This window comes from Saccopteryx leptura, chromosome 6 (assembly GCF_036850995.1).
Source record: "Saccopteryx leptura isolate mSacLep1 chromosome 6, mSacLep1_pri_phased_curated, whole genome shotgun sequence".
NCBI lineage: Eukaryota > Metazoa > Chordata > Mammalia > Chiroptera > Emballonuridae > Saccopteryx > Saccopteryx leptura.
In genome coordinates this window covers 86,883,345-86,905,056 of record NC_089508.1, presented here as the reverse complement: position 1 = coordinate 86,905,056, position 21,712 = coordinate 86,883,345, and the positions used below count along the sequence as shown (strand labels likewise).

The 21,712-nt window shown below is 39.2% G+C and overlaps 1 protein-coding gene across 4 annotated transcripts in view; it reads left to right on the top strand.

Annotated features, from left to right (window-relative positions):
- The window catches only part of FMN1 (formin 1), a 447,836-nt gene that overhangs the window by 193,555 nt on the left and 232,569 nt on the right, over positions 1–21,712 (top strand). For all 4 annotated transcript variants that reach the window (XM_066341834.1, XM_066341832.1, XM_066341833.1 and 1 more), the window contains one exon: positions 3,285–3,346. In XM_066341834.1, coding sequence (XP_066197931.1) covers positions 3,285–3,346 — 62 coding nt within the window. The remainder of the gene's footprint in view (positions 1–3,284; positions 3,347–21,712) is intronic.

Below are 21,712 nucleotides of genomic sequence, written 5' to 3'. Positions count from 1 at the left end.
ATTTAGCTCTTAATTGACTTAGAACAGATTATTATATGGTATAAATTTGGAGTCCAGTTTCATGTCTTTCCATGTAAATATCCACTTTTCCTAACCAATAGTTAAAGAAAAGGCTATTCTCACTGTAAACAAATATCTTCCATGATACTTCTGTTATATATTATGTGACCACAATTCATGGTATATTTCTGGGCTCTCTAGTCCAGTGGTTGGCAAAATGTGGCTCTTTGGCCCCTTGAGTGCGGCTCTTTGGTCAGCTTAGGAGTACCCTAATTAAGTTAATAACAATGTACCTACCTATATAGTTTAAGTTTAAAAAATTTGGCTCTCCAAAGAAATTTCAATCGTTGTGCTGTTGATGCTTGGCTCTGTTGACTAATGAGTTTGCCGACCACTGCTAGTCTATTCTTTTAGTCTTTTTGTTTTTCCCTGTGTCAGTGCCACACCACTTCAATTATGTGGTGGTAATTAAAAATAATTCTTATTAGGTAGTCTAACCTTCTGTTTATGTTTCAAGAATTTCTTGGCTCATTTTTTGGTTTGTTCAGTTCATTGGTTTGGGGGGGGTTTTATTGCACTTCTGTGTTTCAATATATATTTAGATTGTACTGCTAAATTTCAAACAAAACAAAAACTCTTAGAAATATTGAATGGGATTGCATTGAATCTATAGATTAATTTGAGAAAATCAACATCTTTACAATATTGTCTTAGCAAAACATGGCTTGCTTACTACCTGTTTGTATCTTTCTTTGTAATATGTTCCCGTCTAGCATTTCTAGTTTTTCATGAGGCCCTACATATTTTTGTTAAGGTTCTTTCTAAGAGTACTTTGGACAGTTAGGGATACTGTAAATGTTTTATTTTCTTTTTTATATTCTTTTCAGTAGTAAGACTTTTGTATCCTGATTTTGTATCAAGCAACCCTACTAAACTCACATATTCTAATATTTTATATACCGAATTTTAGGGTTTTTAAAATATATAACCATAGTGAAGAATAGCTTTATTTTTTCTTTATTATGTGTGTATATACATGTATTATATATGTTTATATAAACGTGTATATCATGTGTGCATGAGCATGTTGGTTTTTTTTCTCCCTTGTCCTACAGCATATACTAGTACCCTTAGGAAAACAATGAACAGAAGTGGTAATAACATGTATTCTTGTGTTATGCTGAATCTCCTAAGGAAAATATTTAAAAGCATAATATTTGATGTAGATTTTTAAAAATTAACATACTATAGAATTAAGTTTGGGGGAGATATAGTTTTGTAATTTTTAACTGATATGTAGATTCATGTAACCACCATATTCAAAATAAAAAATAGTCAAATCACTCCAAAGGTCCCTTTTTGTGCTGACACTTTGTAGTCAAACCTTTCCTCATCTCTAACCTCTAGCCACTACTCCTTTGATCTCTTCTTCACCCCTATGGTTTAAACTTTTCCAGGATGTCATATAAACTGAATTAGACAATAGTTAGCTTTCTGAGAATGAATTCTTTCACTCTGCAAAATGCCTTTGGGATTCATCTATGTTGATGTATATATCAATAGTTCATTCTTTATTGTTGCCGAATAGTATTCCCTTCTATAAATATACCACAGTTTGTTTATACATTCACTCATTGAATTATGTATGTTTTCCAGCTCTGCAACTTACTCAGCTTTGCATCAGTCTCTTCATCTTTAATGACAAAGATGCACCTACATCATAGGATTATTGGGAGGATGAAACAAGTTTACATGTGAAGTGCTAAGATAACACCTGGTACATAGAAAGACCTCAACAACTATAATTCGTTATTACTTTCCCTGATATTAGTAAGGTTTTTGATGTAGAAAAGAACTTGACAAATTTAAGAAATAGCAAGAAGCCAGTGTGCCTGGAGTTGGATGAGCAAGGGGAAGACAGGGAGAGGTATACGGGAGCCAGGTCACAAGGGACCTTATGGGCTGTAGGAGGGTGGTGATTTCACTCTAAGTACAGCAGAAAGCCAGGGATGGGTCATGATCTGGTTCATACCTTTAATAGATCATCAGGCTGCTATGAGGAGAAGGGGTTTTGGTGGTGGTAAGTGTGGAAACAGTCGTCCAGAGAAAAGATGGTGGTGGCTTGGACCATAGTGGTGGTTGTGGGATAGGGAGAAGTGGTTTGATTCAAGGTATGGTTTGGAGCCTCGGAATTTGCTGATGGATTCACAGCCAAGTGGACCACATTTCCCATAAGAACAGTGGTATGACTAGTCATAATTATGAATAGCAACACTCCTCTCCCATTATGGCTTTCCCCAAAATTTCCCTCATCCACTTTTGAATAGAAACCTAGCCTCTCATGCCTGATTTCTGAAATTCACTTGAAGAAATAGCCTATCTTTACATACATTTTAAACTGACACCTAATTGACAATTTTCTTATTCATAGTCACAAGCAAAACATACTTGTAAAAAACTGGTGTACCCCACAAAAACTTTTTCTCACAGCATTTTGTTTTGTGGTTGTGTGCAGCCTGCTTAGTTCCCTGACCCCACATACTTAGCCACACTGCTGGAAATAAAGTGGTCATAGCTGCTTCATGCGTAGCCAGGGAATGGTAGTTTTAGTGGTTGGCTAGAGTTCCTGCATACACTTGAGACTTATTGTTGGAATAAACATTATTAGAGTCAGACTAAAATTGGACCAGAAATGTATTTTTTCCTCCTTTCAACTTCAACTCACTCTACATTCTCTCATCCAGATGACAAATAATCTTGACTTTCTGAAGTAATCTAAAGATAAAATCAGCGCTGGGTACATGCTTAGCCTTGCATTCAAATGGAGATTTTAGGGAGGGGGGGTGTGGAGAGAGTTAAAAATAGAATTTTCTGATCTCATATAGAAAGTTTCATCTTATTTCCAGTGCCTGTTCTTAACATATCTGTATTTGTTCTCTGTGGGGCCTTCTAGCTCCTCCTTAAAGACAAACTCTGACCCAGTCTTTATCTGGGACATTCACGCATCATGCCTTTTTTTTTTTTTAAAGCTCTATCCTTTTTGCCTAATTTGGATTTTATTATAATTCAAGGTTTGCTAAATAGAAGAACTCTCCCTTCTATCCTAAGCTACTTGTCCTATCTTGTCTCAATTTTCAACATCCCTTGTCAAGTTACTATCGAATTGTGGCATTTATTTACTCAGTTTACTTACAGAAGCACCTCTGGAATCTTGGAGATGCTCACTCTAATTTTGTGTATAATTTTGTACTTCCTTGTAATTGGCTTCTTTTGTGCTCTTACAGAATACCAAGCTGCTATTCTACACTTGAAGAGGGAACACAAAGAAGAAATTGAAAATCTACAGGTATACCTCTTTGATTCTGTTGAACTGGTTGTATGTGGTTGAGTCTTAGTTTTTCCATGTGCTGAATTAAATATTCCCTTTTTAAAGGCAAACTTACCTAGACAGCACCTACAGCCAGCACCCTGCCAGTGGGCACTGAGTCTAGCCTGGGGATGAACGCCTTGGATTCTATTTTTAATATAATTTAACTTCTTTTTTTTTTTTTAATGCCACAAATACATTAGATTCGGAAAATGACTTGATTGGGGAAACTGATGGTTTTATTTGTAAAGCAGAAAAGATGATAGGGTATTTAGACTTGTGCTGTTTATAAGAGGTGTTTAAATAATTACTATTTTTTCTATACACAGTATAAATTATTTTGTTTGGCTCACTTCCACTCCTGTGTTTGTAATTGTCTGTTAGCACATGCCTGCAGTATGATGTCAAGCAGATTAAGGCATTTAAGGAAGTGACTGGAGGAGGAGGAGGAGTTGTGTTGCACCATCTATTCTGTGTCTCCAGGAAAAGTCTGGAAACTGCTGACTTGATGATCCTCTTTGGTGAAGCTCAGAGAGACTGAGGCATCATTTCTTTCATCCCACCATCTAACTGTCAACCCCTTATTTTTGGTGTTTGCTTGCAGTGCCTGTAACAAGAAATTTCAGAGTCTTAATTTAAAATAAGTACATATTGAATCCGGCACTGATTCTAGTATTCTGATGTCTGGGTTGACTCCATCTCTCAGGAGAGGACAGTAGCAATGTTTAAATAAAACTTGTGCTTGGTGTTAACTGATTACTTGCTAATTTAATAAAGTAGTGGATCAAATAGTCTTCAGTGTGATAATGCACATTTAAAATCACTTAGATAACTTGTTAGATTACACATGAAGCCGTTGCAAATAGCAAAGAGATCATTAAGTCATACGATGTATGAATTCAAGCCACCCCCATCTAGTTAGGAAGAGGGAATGAGTCTATTTCACAAAGAAACAAAAAAGTGGAAAAGTACCTCTGTCTCCTCGGGGAAAAAGAGAGGTGAGGCCCTTATCTCCTTTGTTGCAAAACGCTCTACAGAGACCTCTCTTTCTTTATCTGTGTTCTGATGTACAAAAGATCTTCCACTGGTCTCAGAGGAGCTGAGCTGGGGATGAACTTAAGAGACAGTTTGCTAACGAGGGTAGGAACAGGGTGATTCTGTGAGCAGAAATTTTATGGAACAGCTTAGTTTTAAAAGTTAACACTCGCTTTTGCCAAGCTGTATACCAGCCCTGTTGAGGACTTTGACCACTAAATAATAATCATAGTAATTTCTGAGTTCTTACTTTGTGCTGGGCATTATTTTAGACATTACTTACATTATTTTGTGTCATCTCCGTAGAAGTCCCATGATCTTTCATCTCAAACTAAGGAAAGGTTGCTGAAGGGAAAGAGAAGAGTAAATGGAAAGGAAAAAAGTGTGTGGGGACCATGAACTCTATCTAAAATAAAATCAGACCAGGGTATGATTGACAACAGTAAAGGTTAAACAATGTTCCTAATTATATCCTTAAGTGTTCTTTAAGGATCTCTGGATTATCTGCTCCTTAAATATTATTTTCAATGAACTATACAAAATATTTTTGCCCATGTTTGTGGTTTATACCTACTTGCTGAAATCACATACCTGTAGTGTAGAACACTTTTAACAGTCATAGACAGCTCTTAATAGGAAACTGGTAACTCTCATTCTAGAGAAGATTTTTGTGGCTGTTGGGAAAACAGCTGTGTTAGGCTTGCTCATTTGCACTTTGCATGATTAGTGTGTGAGCACATGGCAGAGCATCATGTGTATGGCCTATGTAAGGCTACAGGAGCTTGCCCTCAGGGCGTATTGCCTACCCGCCACTGTGAGGGGCTATTTTTGCTGTTCGTTCATCTGCTGCCGCCAGAAGCAGTTTCTCCTGCCTGTGTGCTCATTTGCTATTGCAAGACGCGATTAAACAGGAATGGCCCAATGCTTTCCGGCTCCACAGTTCCTCTATGGCAGGAGTCCCCAAACTATGGCCCGCGGGCCACATGCGGCCCCCTGAGGCCATTTATCCAGCCCTCGCAGCACTTCTGGAAGGGGCACCTCTTTCATTGGTGGTCAGTGAGAGGAGCATAGTTCCCATTGAAATACTGGTCAGTTTGTTGATTTAAATTTACTTGTTCTTTATTTTAAATATTGTATTTGTTCCCGTTTTGTTTTTTACTTTAAAATAAGATATGTGCAGTGTGCATAGGGATTTGTTCATAGTTGTTGTTTTTTTTTATAGTCCGGCCCTCCAACGGTCTGAGGGACAGTGAACTGGCCCCCTGTGTAAAAAGTTTGGGGACCCCTGCTCGATGGTCTGCCCAAATCTAATATGGACCTGCCTGGCCTCGGCCACTGGCATTACAGTTGGCAAACAGCATTTTAAAGATTGAATTAGAAATAAATATTTTAAAATGTGCAGGGATTTCTAGCTGCTTCTTTAAAAAAAAAATGAAAGGAAAATCTGGCAACAGTGGGTTTATTTTCTTGTATGGCGTCCACCTGCAGGAGCCGAGCAGCAAGTATCCACTTCAATTGCTACATGTGTTCTCTAGTCTGACGCTCTCCCCACTCCAGGCCATTTCACCCGCCTGGCTCGTTTATGCTCTGATTAAGCCCTGTTGTCTGGAAGATACAGAACAGTAACTATTAATACATTGGCAGCAACACCAATCAGTCAGAACAGAAGCTGCACATAAAACAGGCTATCACCTAGCCTGGCTGTACTTGTGGACACTCACTGAAGCTGAATATCATCCCTACTTGTTTTGTTTTACAAAGTAGCCAAGTTGCATCTATTGTTAGAGGATTAGTAGAAGATAAGGGGTGAGAGAACTGCTGTTTCAGTGTTCATTTCTCTGTATGTGATTTCCATTGGCAGCCTTCAATTGCCTGTTAGATTTTCTTTTCAACAACTTAGAGGTCAGGGACAAGTCTGATGTGTTTCAGGACATCTTTCACATGCCTTTCTAGAATAAGAAATATTTTATTGTTAAATTAGTCAGGAAAGGTGAGTAATTCTATCACCAAATACAAGAACTGATAAGTATCACAGTTCTTACATTCTTTGGAATGTTTTTTATAGAGTTAAAAAAAAAACACATGATTCAATAAACAGCAAACCAAAATTCAGAGGACCTTAATTGTTACATTCACCAATCTGCAAATGGGATCCTTACAACCTAAAGTAATTTGGTTGGAGGTTGACATTTTTAGCCCAGAGTCCCAAGGCTTGTAAATTGGGGGAGTTTGGAGTTCTTAGTCTCGTGCCTACCATTTGTTGAGAGCTGTATTAGAGAGAGGGCACAGGGCTTGGTCTTGGGACCATCTTTGCAAAATGTGTAGCAACTTACATACAGATTTACCTTGTAGTTCAAAAGCTAAGATTTGTTGATGACTTGAATGTGTCAATTACGAGAGCCTTATGTTTATAAACCTACACAAAGTCAAAGCACTTGGCTGACTTTTCAAATCTACAGTGGTAGCAGGTCAAACGTTATCTGGCTTCACTGTTCTTTTTCTCATTTATAATATAATCACCATAATTCTTTTATTTTGTGCAAATGTGCTCTTTATTTAGCAAACTGTGCCTTAAGAGTTTATGATCACTTCATGATACTTAGCATCATCTGGTTCATTTTTCACTTTTAGATAATTCTGTTACTGACTTAATTTTTTAAAAAAGTCTTAGCTTTACAGGTTTTCACTTAAGAAATTTTTGTCTGTGGTAGCCATTTCACAAGTTCATAACTCCTGGGTAGAAACAATGTTCAGATCAGCACGTCTAAAGCATATGATAAAACTAATTCTCTCATGGTACAAATAAGGAGTTATTTCTTTGAGCTTGTTAGGAGCAAGGTTTGAAAATCACCCTGGCAGCTGTTGTACAAGATGTGAGACTGATCTTTTTGCCTTATTGTGGTCAGATTTTGATTGTGATATTATTTTATGCATGATGAAATGTGAAAGAACTCAGGTTTTTGAATAGGAACTCAGTTCAACCCCTTGTATTGTGACATTAAGAAATGAATCAACTGGCCCTGGCCATTGGCTCAGCAGTAGAGCGTTGGCCTGGCATGTGGAAGTCCCAGATTCAATTCCTGGTCAGGGCACACAGGAGAAGCAACCATTTGCTTCTCCACCCTTCCCCTCCTTCTTCTATCTTTCTCTCTCTCTTTCTCTCTTCTCCTCCCACAGCCATGGCTCAAAGGTTTTGAGCAACTTGACCCCAGGCACTGAGGATGGCTCCATGGCCTCACCCCAGGTGCTAAAATAGTTTGGTTGCCAAGCAACAGAGCAGTGGTCCCAGATGGGCAGAGAAACGCTGGGTAGGGAGCTTGCTAGGTGGATCCAGTCAGGGTTTATGCGGGAGTCTGTCTCTCTGCGTCCCCACTTCTCACTTAAAAAAAAGAGAGAGAAAGAAAAGAAATGAATCAACTTCTCTGGGACTCAGTTTTTTTGGTTTTGACATCCATACAATATACTCATGCTGCTGATGACACCTCTCTTTCAGGATTGTTCAGTACAGTGTTCATCCAGTGGTATTGGTTATGTAGTACATTGCTCAGTAAGTGTTATTTCTCATTCCTTTTCTCTGCACAAATCTCCTTGTGATGAAACATCTTGAGTGATCCCCGGGCTCTCTTGGTTGAGGACTTCCTTGGGAGATTTGACTTATTCTCTTAGGGTGATTTTTCCATAATTTTTCAGCCCCTGTGCTCTCTATCAGGGTAGTCTAACTCTAAATTAGGTTCCCCGAAGCTCATTCTACTCAGTAGTGAGTCTCTGAAATGCTTCTTGACAAAAAGATTTTATGGTCAAATAAGTTTCAGAACTATCTGGTTCCCCTGTTAGAGAAAACTATGAGAGAGAACTTTGTTACTTGTTTCCCACATAATTCTTTTCTCCCCCAAGTAACCCATTTTTTGGAGTACTAATCTATGTCAATTCATATAATCTTTTTTTAAAAAAATAATAAATTTTTATTAATTTTAATGGGGCGACATCAACAAATCAGGGCACATATATTCAAAGAAAACATGTCCAGGTCATCTTGTCACTCAACCATGCCTCACACCCATCACCCAAAGTCATACTGCCCTCCGTCACCTTCCATCTAGTTCTCCCCATGCCCCTTCCCCTCCCCCTCTCCCTCCTTTCCTTCCCCTGCCCCCCATAACCACCACACTCTTGTCCATGTCTCTTAGTCTCGTTTTTATGTCCCACCAATGTGTGGAATCCTGCAGTTCTTGTTTTTTTCTGATTTACTTATTTCACCCCGTATAATGTTATCAAGATCCCACCATTTTGTTGTAAGTGATCCAATGTCATCATTTCTTATGGCTGAGTAGTATTCCATGGTGTATATGTGCCACATCTTCTTTATCTAGACTTCAATTTTTTTTTTTACAGTGATTAAAGCCTTTAAGCAAACTCTTGGCCAATACAGCAAGAATCCATAAAAGAGTAGTGTCCTTAACAAGTTCACCAAGTCCAAGTTGGCCCCAACACCATGCCAAGTCCCTGATAAATGCAACCCAACCCCAGTCCCCAGTTCAGTCTGTTAGGAGCTGTTCCAAGGAGCAGGAGTCCAGGAAAAGTCCACATCCAGGAAAAGTCTGCATGGCACTGGAATTGTCACAATTCTATACTTTGCAGCTCATGTCCAAGTCCCAATGACCGCTGCTTCTAGCTGGTAATGATTCAGGTAGACTGGAAAAGCCATCTGCAGCATGTGTGGAGATGGAGCTTCTGTTCTCCTCCGCCTGGAGAGATGAGACCAGGTTGCTTTTCCCTGGAGCTCTGCGACTGTGGCTTGGTAAAGAGAACCTTGGGATACACTAAGCTGGGTGGCAAAGGTAGATTCATAATAGAAGTTGGCAAAAGGGGGAAAGAGAGCTCTAAATTAGGAGTAGGTCCCAGCCTGAAATATGAGTGGGGCATTGAGGTAGGAGGAATAAAGGAAACACTATATATTAAACAAAGCAGCAGAAAATGGGACTATCAACACCCACAACAGAGATCTTCGAGGGAAGAATAAAAAACCTGACTATTCAGGCAAGACATAGTTAAGTGGCCCTTGTGCAAATGAGATCAGTTTACCTGCTTCTTGAAAGAAATACCCTAGGCTCGTCCACAGTGTCGTAGATGGGGCCGACGGCCCTGGGCACCTTCAGCCTTCAGTGGCAAACCCCAGCATTCTGGGCAAGGTTAGGTCATAGGTGGCTGGAGCAGGGCTGGAAGAGACTGAACCCTCCCTTAGAGGAGTGAGGGGGAAGCCTACCTTCCAGTGTCCCTGCTTCCTCACAGCAGAGGCATGTAAGTCTGGCAGGCTTTAGCTCAATGACCTTCCTTTCCACTATTGAAGCAGGATCCAGATGGCATCCTATGAGACCCATTTGGGGTGTTGGAGACCCATTTAAGGGCATATCCTAAACGCTGGTAGTTCCCCTGATATCTATTGGGCTTTTTCTGCCTCTTGGTATCTTAAAAGCCATGCTCAGAAGATCTCGCTGAGGGGTTTGAGGATCCCCATCCGCCTGTATAAATCTTTTCCATATATCTGGGGCTATTTGGAAAAAGACAAAACAGTGTTATTAGCTGGATCAAATAAAGAAGGTAGTAGTTTGCAGGAGAAAAAGATTTGGCGTCTCCTGTTCATCAGCATTCAAAAGAAATTTAAAAATTTTTTAAGTAAAAAGCATGGTATGGTAGACCCGTAGGAGTTCCAGGATATGACTCCTTCCTTTTATCAATTCATATAATCTTATCATCTCAATGTATATTCTACTTCCTGGGTTTAAGTTAAACTGTTTGAGTGTTTTTAGTACTATTTCCATGCCACGAAGGTCCTGCTTACTAATCTGGTGATGTAGGCACTCTGGAGGGTGCAGTGATGTTTCTCTCTACATCTTTTGAAGTACCTACCAATGTGTTTGGCATATAGATGATGCACAAATATTTCTTATATAACAGCCTATGATTGAAAAAATAGTAGTACCTAACTTTTAATCCAGTTCATACTGTGTACCAACCTCTGTTCCAGTCATTTAGAATTAGGGTTTTTTTTTTCTTCTTAAAGAATTATTTTTCATAGTTTTAGAGTGAAGATTGGAAGTCTGAGATTAGGGTGCCTGCAGGGTCAGGTTCTTGGTGAGAGCCCTCTTCCAGGTTTACAGAAGCTGTGTCTTCACAGAGTAGGGGAAGTGGGAGACAGAGAAGGAGGAAGAGGGAGAGGGAGAAGGAGAAGGAGGGAGGAAAGGAAGAAGGAAGGAGGGAAGAAAGGAGGGCAGGAGGGCAGGAGTAGGGAAGATAGAGAGAGCCCATCAATATTATAAAGAGTAAATGTAGAAATATAAGCAAAGTAATATACTCAGATGATAAGACATGATACTCTCAGAAACTGACTTGACTTGTCAGGAGTTCTAGACTAGTAAGAGGGGAACCTGAATTTGACTCCACCTAGATCTGTCTGACTTTGAAACCTATCCTCTCTCCAATAATCAATGCAGCATTAATGGAAAGAACATAATATTTTAAATCAGAAGGTCTGGATTTGGCCCAGGCCAGTTGGCTGAGTGGATAGAGTGTTGGCCTGGTGTATGGAGATCCCAGGTTTGATCCCTGGTCAGGGCACACAAGAGAAGTGACCATCTGCTTCTCTTCTCCTCCCTCTCCCCCTTCCCTATCTTCCCCTCCCTCAGCCAGTGGCTTGATTGATTCAAGTGTGGCCCTAGGTGCTGAGGATAGCTTGGTTGGTCTGTGTACATCAGCCCTAGGCACTAAAAATAGCTCAATTGATTTAAGCATAGGCTTCAGAACGGGATTGCGAGGTGAGTCCCACTTGGGGCACATGTGGGAGTCTATCTCCTTTCTTCTCACTTAAAAAAAAAGGTTTTTGGGTTCTTAGGTATTAGGTTTGGTGTGATAAACAACATGAACTTCAGCAATGCATTTTTGGGCTCAGTTTTTTAATATCTAAAAGGAGGAACCAGGCCATATAATTTCTAATAGCACCTTTGGATTTTATGATTGCCCCCACTATCCAAAAAAAAAAAAAAAAGGTTTTGGTATCTACCACATTACATTTTCATCACTAGGGCTATTTAACTCAGAGTCTCTAAATCCCTGTTATTTATACACCACACTTTTTCTTATAGCTTCTTCTAGAGGTTCTCCTTTTTAACCGGGGCTTTTTCTCAGTTCCACTTGCCTCTAGGGGACAGTGTGAGTGGAGCATGCTAGGCTTCCAGTGCTTTATCAAATGCCTGACCAGTGAAGGGCACAGCTCTAGAATGGTAAATGAAATATTACAGGGCCTAGTTCTTCTTTACAGCAGGAGAGAAGCTTGAGTATATGCTGGGTAGGACTTATTTGGCTCTCTGCTTCCTCGGTTTTAAAAGCGGAAAAAAACAAAATTGCATATTCCTTGTCTGGCTTCTGAGCATCTTTGGCTAATTTAAGAATATTGCATTTGACCAGTGCATAAGCAGTTTGGAAATACGTGCCAGGGAAATGACAGGCTGTTTTTATCTGTTTTGAACTAATGTTCTCTGGGTTGTGAGATACAAGACAACGAACTAGCCAACAATGACATTTCCTTTGGAGGAACCCATCCTTCTGCTCTGTTCATCACATGCATAGCCCTTCACTGAGGGGAGAGTCTGCTGAGTGATGGCCTCTGGCAGGCCACTGCTCATTGTGCAATCCAGTCACATTTCTAATGTGGTGACTCCCTCTGGGCGATGAACCAGGGATGGATGCCAAACTGGAAATGAACTTCCCCTGTACCTGGTTGCCCCCAAGAGAACCAAACGGTAGGTTGGCCACCGTTAAAAGAAAGTTCCAGATTTTCTTACTTTTCTATCATCCACCCACTACACTGGCCCATTTCTAATAGGTACACGTTGCTGTTGTTGAAGCAAAATTGACTGCCAAACACACTTCAGCTGATACAGCTACATTTATAAAGACACATAAATCCTGAGCCTGTTCCATTTGTTATGTTCTTTGTTATCAGCACAGTACGCTTAAATCTGTTAATTCCTGGAGATTACTGCAAGAAAAAGGGAGTAATTTATAGGCCAATAAACAAAACTTTCACAAAGATGAAATATGATGATTTCATCAGACCCTTATGATGTTCCCCTAAGTGCTGATATTAGTGTAATTCATTACTGAGATGCCAGAAAGAAGAACAAATTTTAAATGTTGAGAAATCTTTTAATTTATTGTTTCACTGTGGATGTACAATACATTATGAGTTTAGTAGAATTTCTGGTTTTCTGGGGTTGAGATGCCTTTTAGGCCACTGGCTACCTAGCAACCTGCCCATGTGCTTGGAGTCAAATTTTGATGAAGAACACAAAGCAATTAATTCTCTAGCTGACTGAGCCAGCCAGGGCCCTTTTTCCTCAGCCTCTAGGACAGGGGTCCCCAAACTTTTTACACAGGGCCCAGTTCTCTGTCCCTCAGACCGTTGGAGGGCCGGACTATGAAAAAAACTATGAACAAATCCCTATGCACACTGCACATATCTTATTTTAAAGTAAAAAAACAAAACGGGAACAAATACAATATTTAAAATAAAGAACAAGTAAATTTAAATCAACAAACTGACCAGTATTTCAATGGGAACTATGCTCCTCTCACTGACCACCAATGAAAGAGGTGCCCCTTCCGGAAGTGCGGAGGGGCCGGATAAATGGCCTCAGGGGGGCCGCATGTGGCCTGCGGGCCGTAGTTTGGGGACCCCTGCTCTAGGATGACATGTTGCCCCGCATAATTCAGAGATTATGTCAAACTGCACTTGCTAATGGAGGGAAGCTGGTTGAGGAACCGAGAACGTGCATTACACGTTTGTATCACGGAAGCTGAGGCAGGTAGGTTTCTGTATTCCTCCTTCACGCACCATCCGCTCCAATCATCTCTGCTGAGTCTTGAACTCTAAATGTGGGTCACTCATGTGGGCCAAGGCAGTTTTCCTTTTTCAATAGTTTTTAACTTTAGGTAAAAGACTGATATTGGCCTAAGTGACTTTTTGCATGTTGTCTTTTGCTCTCTTGACTTTTCAGCACAGTGTTATTTAAAAAGTCATCTTTGATTCATTTTAAATGAGCATGTGTGTTCTAACTTGCCACACTTCCCCGTATTTCCTGTTGTCTTATATCCAGGCCTTTGTACTTGCTTACGTAGATTGCCTGGCCCTGCCCACATCTGCGTTGGTGACCCTGGCCTAGAAAGGCTGAATAAAAATAGGCTCATCTACTTGTTCCATAATGTCATGAGTATCAAGCAAAGCACTTTTGGCTTTTAGACCTTTGTGGCCTTTTGCATTTCTTTTCCTTTCCTGTTTTCCTTCCTTTTTTTACTGTCCTTCCTTGGAAAGGGCCATTGATGGGATAGCGAGGGTAGCAGTGTTTGAAGGGTGAGCGAAAATTGAACCTTTAGTACAAAATATTGTGTACTGTCTATGTTATAGGGCCTTTGTAGAAAGGATAGGAAGAAAATTTTTGATTTTTGGGTTTTAAGTACTGAGTGCCCTTTGCTTCCTGATTTAACTTGAGATGGTTATAAACATAATTTTAAATGGAGCATGGAGGACCAACATTGCCAGGCACAGTGCTTGGTGCCTCATAGATGTGATTTCTAATCAGTGGAGACTCAGGGAGGTGAAGTGCTATCCTGAGTCTTCACAGCTGGTGAGTGTGACGGCAAGATTTACTCAGCAGGTTTGTGTGGTTTCCAAATCTGCTATCTCCACTGTCACTTTGCCAACTGATTTGATTCACTTTCTCCAGTATAATGGTTTTCTAACTTTTCATTTACCTTCTGCCCCTTTCCTGTGGCAAACAGCACAGCACATCACCCCCTGTTCTTACTCCATACAAGCTCCTTATAGGATGAAAAACAGTGGGGACATTTGTGTGGTGTTGGGCAAGAGAAAAATAGCAACAGAGTCCTCTTATTTCACTGGTTTCAGAAATGCCAAGCTCTTCTTCCAGCCTTCCAATGGGAGAGAGGAGCAGGTAGAAGTTTGCTCTTTCCAACTTCCGATCTGACAACTGGTCCTGGGCCCAGTTTGAGGAAGAGTCCCTAGTATTTGTCACCATCATTTTGATTTTTGTCTATATTCATCTTAGAGATTTCAAAACATTTCTCAGAGAAATCAATTTCTGAGAACTTAAATTAAGAAAATACGGGGGCAAGATTTCTATCCATCTCTCCAGCTCCTTACTTTGCTGATATTATTTTATTTATTTATTTTTGATAGTTTCAATTTAAACATGGGGTTTCCTCAGCTGTTCTTGAGTTTTATCTTCTCTAACAGAACTCCCAGCGTTACCGATTCCTTAAGCACGTGGGGTGATGTGGTTGTTCCCATGCTGTCACCTGTTTGCTGGATGTGCCTCTGCATGATAAACAGCACCTGTTGCCTCTTCTAATAAGTCCAACCCCATAAGGTCTTTAGAATCCATAGTGTGGATTTATTATGTCTTAGTATATGCACACACTTATGTATGTGTATGCTTTGACTATTTTCCTGCAACTTCTTCTAGCTTGCTCTGTGTCCTAGTGGAGAAATAACAATAATAGTTGGTATTTTTTTTTAATAAATTTTTATTAATGGTAATGGGATGACATTAATAAATCAGGGTACATATATTCAAAGAAAACATGTCTAGGTTATTTTGTCATTAAATTATGTTGCATACCCCTCACCCAAAGTCAGATTGTCCTCCGCCACCCTCTATCTAGTTCTCTGTGCCCCTCCCCCTCCCCCTAACTCTCTCCCTCCCTCCCTCCCTCCCATGTCCTCCCTCCCCCCACCCCTGGTAACCACCACACTCTTGTCCATGTCTCTTAGTCTCGTTTTTATGTTCCACCAATGTATGGAATCATATAGTTCTTGTTTTTTTCTGATTTACTTATTTCACTCCATATAATGTTATCAAGTTCCCACCATTTTGCTGTAAATGATCTGATGTCATCATTTCTTATGGCTGAGTAGTATTCCATAGTGTATATGTGCCACATCTTCTTTATCCAGTCTTCTATTGAAGGGCTTTTTGGTTGTTTCCATGTCTTGGCCACTGTGAACAGTGCTGCAATGAACATGGGGCTACATGTGTCTTCACGTATCAATGTTTCTGAGGTTTTGGGGTATATACCCAGTAGAGGGATTGCTGGGTCATAAGGTAGTTCTATTTGCAGTTTTTTGAGGAACCACCATACTTTCCTCCATAATGGTTGTACTACTTTACAGTCCCACCAACAGTGAATGAGGGTTCCTTTTTCTCCACAGCCTCTCCAACATTTGCTATTACCCGTCTTGTTGATAATAGCTAATCTAACTGGGGTGAGGTGGTATCTCATTGTAGTTTTGATTTGCATTTCTCTAATAACTAATGAATCTGATAGTTGGTATTTATTGATCATTTACCATGTGCCAGTCTTTTTATATGAGGATTAAATGAATCATTACACCAAACCTATGAGATGACACTCTTAACTTCTACCCGGAACTGCCTCTGGAAGTCCTTATACCTTGAGGGTGCTTGCCTAAAGAGTATTCACGACATGACCTTATTTCTGGACTGATTATCTCTCATATACCCTTGGTTAGAATATCAGTTTTTTAAAACCAGTGGACTTTAGGAGAAGAATATGTCGAAAAATGAACCAGTATATTGAAGTCAATTAACTTAATCATTGAAAGAAATGTAACATAACTCTAGGCAGATCACCTGAGTAGAAACACAGATGAGAAATCTTTCTTGAGTTTGAATTTTATTTTCACTACCTACTGGATGTGTGGTCTGAACAAACTCTTTAAACCTTTCTGGGCTTCAGTTTCTCATCTGAATATGGTTGCAATGATATCATAACTTGGGTGATAGGATGCTGAGTGCAAGTGTTGTGAGAGAGGTATAGGACTGGAGGTACAATGACATGTGGTAGATGGCCAAGAAATGGTAACTATTGCATTGTGCTGAGGAGCAGCAAGTTAGTTTACTTTAAGTCAGTGGCTATTGAGTATTTTATGGTGGTGAAGTTCTTCCAATATAAACCATGTACCTATGTAAAAGAAAAACATTCTGTGACTAATGTTACACTTCTGTTTCAAAGAACATTGCTTTCAACAGTTTCGTCATAAAAGTATGATGTTCTCATGTCCATCACTGCCTGTTAATGGAAACATTACTGCTGCCGTTAGTTTATGAAGGAAACATCTGAATATGTAAGAACAACACCCCAGTAGGTATAACACAGATATGGGGAGCCCCAAGTAAGATGTTGCATTTCAAATTTGTTTTTTCTATAAAGATTTACTTCCTGAATATAATTTTATATTTTATGTATTCACCTCTGCTTTTTATTGTTTATCTTTCATGTAATCAAATGCTAATTGAGCACCTGTCAAATATAAAAGATGTGCTAGGGAATAAACATGATTTAATAATGATGATAACAATAGCAGCTAACACTGTATACTACTGTATGCCAGACACTATACTTAGCACTCAGAGAATTCACCATTTAGTTAGGAAGAAAGAATTTGTAACACAAAGGATTAAATATCAGACTAAGGCAACTTAAACTAAAATTTTAATATTAGTTAATGTTAGACCATATGCATATATAATTATTAGCATCTAGAAATCATCTACTTTTAATGTATTTTACAAACTTCAGATATGACATCTCAAGTAAGATTTGTCAAGTCTCAGATTTTGTGATTGTCATAAATGACTGGCAATTTCTTCTACTGTCTCTGGAAGCTGCTGTAGGTATCTCTGTAATACATGTATGCTTATTTTATATAGAGTTTTTATTATCTGTAAAGTAGGTCCCCATCTGTTGCAAATATACACATATACACATATATAAAACACATATAATTTAAAGTATTAATTGCACTGATATATTGCAGGTGTATGTGGGTTTGTGTGAATAGGTAATCTGGGTATTTTACAATTATTTTAAAAGCCATTCCCCAATCTCACCACTGGAGGTCAGCTTGACTCTTTTTCTCTTAAAACTCCAAGTAGATTTTCTTCGGATGATTGCGATAGCATTCCAGTTCAGAGCTTTGCTTTAAACACATGAAAAATAAAATTGTGCTTAGTTTATTTCACATAATATAATTCACAGATATGTGTATATAGGTCTTTACTCAAAGGCATAATGTTTAATGTACTTACAGAAGTAATACACAATGCATTTATGGATAGGTAGATACAGATATAGATATAGGTACACACACATATTCTATATGACCAAGGGCAAAAAGCCACTTAAAACAATGCCTTATGAAATTGATCATCTGTGCTTCATCTAAGAATGAAATCATCAAAACAAAGTTAAAGGTCTCTCTATCGTTCATTGATTCACTATAAAGTACTGGATTCTGGGAGCTAGTAGTCCAGTTAGAGAGACAGATACTGATGAAATAATCACTCAATAAATATAATTAGATTAGTGCTATGGAGAAATATATAGCATAAGACACTACGATAGGGTATAATTTAGCTTTGGAAGTTCAGGGAAGGGTAATTTCTAGGAAGTGACATTTAAGATGAGGTCTGAAGGGCGAATAGGAGCTTGGCTGGTTTGAAGGACCGCAGAGAGGCTAGTGTGACTGGGCGGAGTAAGTGCCCAACAGGAGAGGGGTTGGGAATGAAGCTCTCGAATCGTATATCTCAACCTCCTCAACTGCATCCCAGAAGAAAAAATCTCTTTGATATTGAAACCCAGGTTATGTGTATGTGTGTACACAAGGAATAATTTATTAAACAGAATTTGTTAATCTGATACCTTCTGATATGTTCAACTCTCTTTTTTAAAAAAATGCTGGTGACAAAGCATAGGTTGATTTGCTTTCCCACTAATGTTTCATGGACTGCAGTTTGAAAACACTGAAGTGGAGGAGGGCCAAAGGCTGAATTCTAGAAGGGTTTATTGGTGTTTTTAAGGTTTCCCAATTTGGTCCTCGGAACAGTGGGAATCTGTTGACTAATTCTGAACCAGAGGACTGTGCGACGTGAGTAGATTTGCATTTTCCAAAGATCCCCCCCCACCACGACCCGTATCTGCTGTGAATACATAGATATAATAATGTAACTTAGAGTTTAATGGAGAGAACAGATTAATGGTTTTTTTTCAATTTTTGTGGCGTTTATAAATTGAATAATATGAAATTGCTGAGATTTGACCCATTTAACTATATAATAGCAATTTCATATGGCTTTATCTAATACAGTCACACCAAAAGGCAAGGAGCTGAGTGTGTGCTGGGATTCTCTCTCTCTGGATGGGCCACTCTCTGAAATGTTCACTGGGGCCCCAAACATGGACTGAGAGACTACGGCTGGAAATGGCATGAGGCATTGCCCCTAGGACAGTAACATTGGTATATTTAATGGTAACTCTTTTTAAATTAGAATTGTTGAGACCTCTGATGACTTGTGCCCCATGTCACTCATATAATAATCTTGGTGAGTAATTTCCCAGTCTTCAGGTAATCTATGAAAAATAAAATAGCTAAAAATTATTTATCCAATTTAAATGAACATTCCCTGGTCTAGTGAACAGGCTGAATATATTGTTGGTCTTTCTAAGTGAGCCCAAACTGAGGTTTTACTCCACAAAAAGAAATAATGATAAAGCACTATTAATCGGTTCAGTCTCTGTAATGCAAGTCTTTGTAAAATTATTTGCATTTTTATTTCCTTGTAGACCTTTTATAGTAAAACCTTTACCTCTAGAATTAGAAGTTGTAGGACTATTGTACAGATATACACATAGGAAAATGATTAGAAGATTAGGATGTGAATTAAACATCTAAGTTACATTTATTTCATGTATTTTTGTTAAACAAATGTCTCATTGGATATTTCCTTTATTTTTTTCACCAGTTTTTTTTATTTTGGATAAATGAAATTTGAAATCTAAGATATTACTAAACAACCTAGGGGTCTTTTTATTACTTAACATTTATTTTCAATTAGTCAGTCCTGCAATAGATTTTTGAATGTTACCTCTGATCACATTTTTCCTGCTTGAAACTTGTGTTATATATAGTTCCCAACCACATGATCTTCTAACCCTCCTAAGTAGTGAATCTAGGATTACTTTTATGCATAAATGGTTTTCCTTTTTAAATATTTTATTTTCAGCACATAAAATAGCATTGACTCTAATGTCAATGAGTATAATAGAGTCTCATTATTTTTTGTGTGAATTCCAACATTGTAGTTGGAGTAGTGGCTCAATCTTGAAACTTGATTGCCAGAAACAAATGGAAACTCCTCTCCTTTTTGCTATAAAACAATGGTGGACGGGCCCAGAAACGAGAAGGGGAGAAACAAGATTGCATTACAAATCTGGCACATCAGCCACACCAGTAAAATCAAGTCCAATGTTGTTTTATGACTCTGAATTTATGTGAGTGCCCAGGATCAAAGGGCTCGAATCCCACTGGACTATAAGGTCCATAGTTCATGGCAAAAACTCATCAAAAAGAACATTTTAGTCGTTTAAGCTTTTCATTTTAATCAGCCACAGCAATAAAAGAGCCTTTAGGTGTCCAAAAACATTTTGCAAGATCAAGAGGTGGTTCTCTCGCTCGTAGAAGTGGCTTTCTTATTGGATCCATATAATGTCTGTGGCCTCCGAGTGTCAAAGGGCCACTGCCTCCACATTGTTTTCCCTTGTGGGATGGTTTCTTTCGTTTCTTCTGACTGTGTATTATGTGATAATAAATTCTGGTGTCTGACGGAAGGACCATAAAATTTTCACACAATCTATCAAGATATTTCAGCCATTTAAAGTTTGGTCTCTGACAGCAAGCCGGTAGTACTGTGTAATGTTTAGACAGAAAGAGGCTGTGGCCGGGCTCTTGACAAGTATCTAGAGAGAGAAGGAAACACGGGGCTTACACGTCAGACCCAGTCTTGAGTCACTGGCCTGCCACTTTGTATGTTTGTGGTTTTGGACAGTCCATAAAATGGGGATCCTCCCCTCCCCAGTGTTGTGCAGATTACATAGAGGAGTGTTTTGTTTGTGAAGGTACTCCCCGGTGGTAAGAACAGATGTGCAGTAGGCGCAGAGTAGCCCTGCATTGTCAACAGGAGGCCCGAGCCGGTAAAGGGGAGAGCTGACCAGGCAGGAGCAAATTGATAAGAAAATGTAGAGGAGGGGGAGATCACCCTGGAGTCTGAATTAACTCTGGGGAGGAAGGGAAGCATTTCTTTTAAGATAAGAATTTTTTTTTTGAACCAGTGCTTTTGTGGGTAGACTATTTTTTTTTATTGAGTTTATTGGAGTGACATTGGTTAATAAAATTATATAGGTTGCCTATAGACTATTCATTTCTTTGCCTCATTTTTAATGTCCTCGCCCCACATAGAAAAAGAAACTCAAAACAGCTAATATTTTTTTCACCAGAGCTCTTTAATATCATCCCCAACCACCTCTTCTGCATGTTATTTTTTGTTTGTTTCTTGTTCTCTTTTTGACAGGAGCCTTCTCCCATTTCTAATGATAAATTCAGCCATTCTTTAGAACCCCTTCACTTGGATCACGCATCACACAGCTTCTTAGAACTTCCATGTCTCCACTCACTGGTAAAGTTCTCAGGCGTAAGTTACATGTAGATGATTCTCGCAGGACTTACTGTCTGTTTCCGCTGCACTGAACCAGCCAAGACCACAGATACAGCAGTTACCAGTGCTTTTGGTCCTTTCCATCTTCACCGATTCCGAGTGGCAGTGTTAAAATCTCCTCTGCCGACATCTGAGACACTGGATTCTCCTGTGCTTCCTCCTTGGAGTGTTTCTCCGTCGCCTTTGCTCTCTGTCCCTCAGTTCTGACTCTGCAGTACCCCAAAATGTGACCCTCCGAAAGGTGGCCGTTACCTGGCTTTCTGCACATTGTCTCTTAGAGGTTTCATTTATTGCTGCGTACAAGCTTGTCAGACCTGATTATTTCGACTCAAGTTTTCCCGAGTTCCAGACCCAAGAAAGTTCTAGTTTTTGCTGGAGAACATACACTGGGAAATGCTTTTAGTATCACAAATCTAAACTTTCCAAAGCCAGAATATCAGAAAGTCTTACAATCCCTAGGGTTGCAAGAACTTGTCTGTCTGCTCATCTCCTCTGACTTGCCCCTCCCCACCACACACAATAGAAACACAATACAAACTCTTTTCTTAGCTGCCTTATATAAAATATATATATATATGTATATGTATATGTATATATTTAACATTCCGCTTTCCTCCTGAAAGTAAAATCTCAGATGCATCTTTGGCAACTCATAGACTCTCAT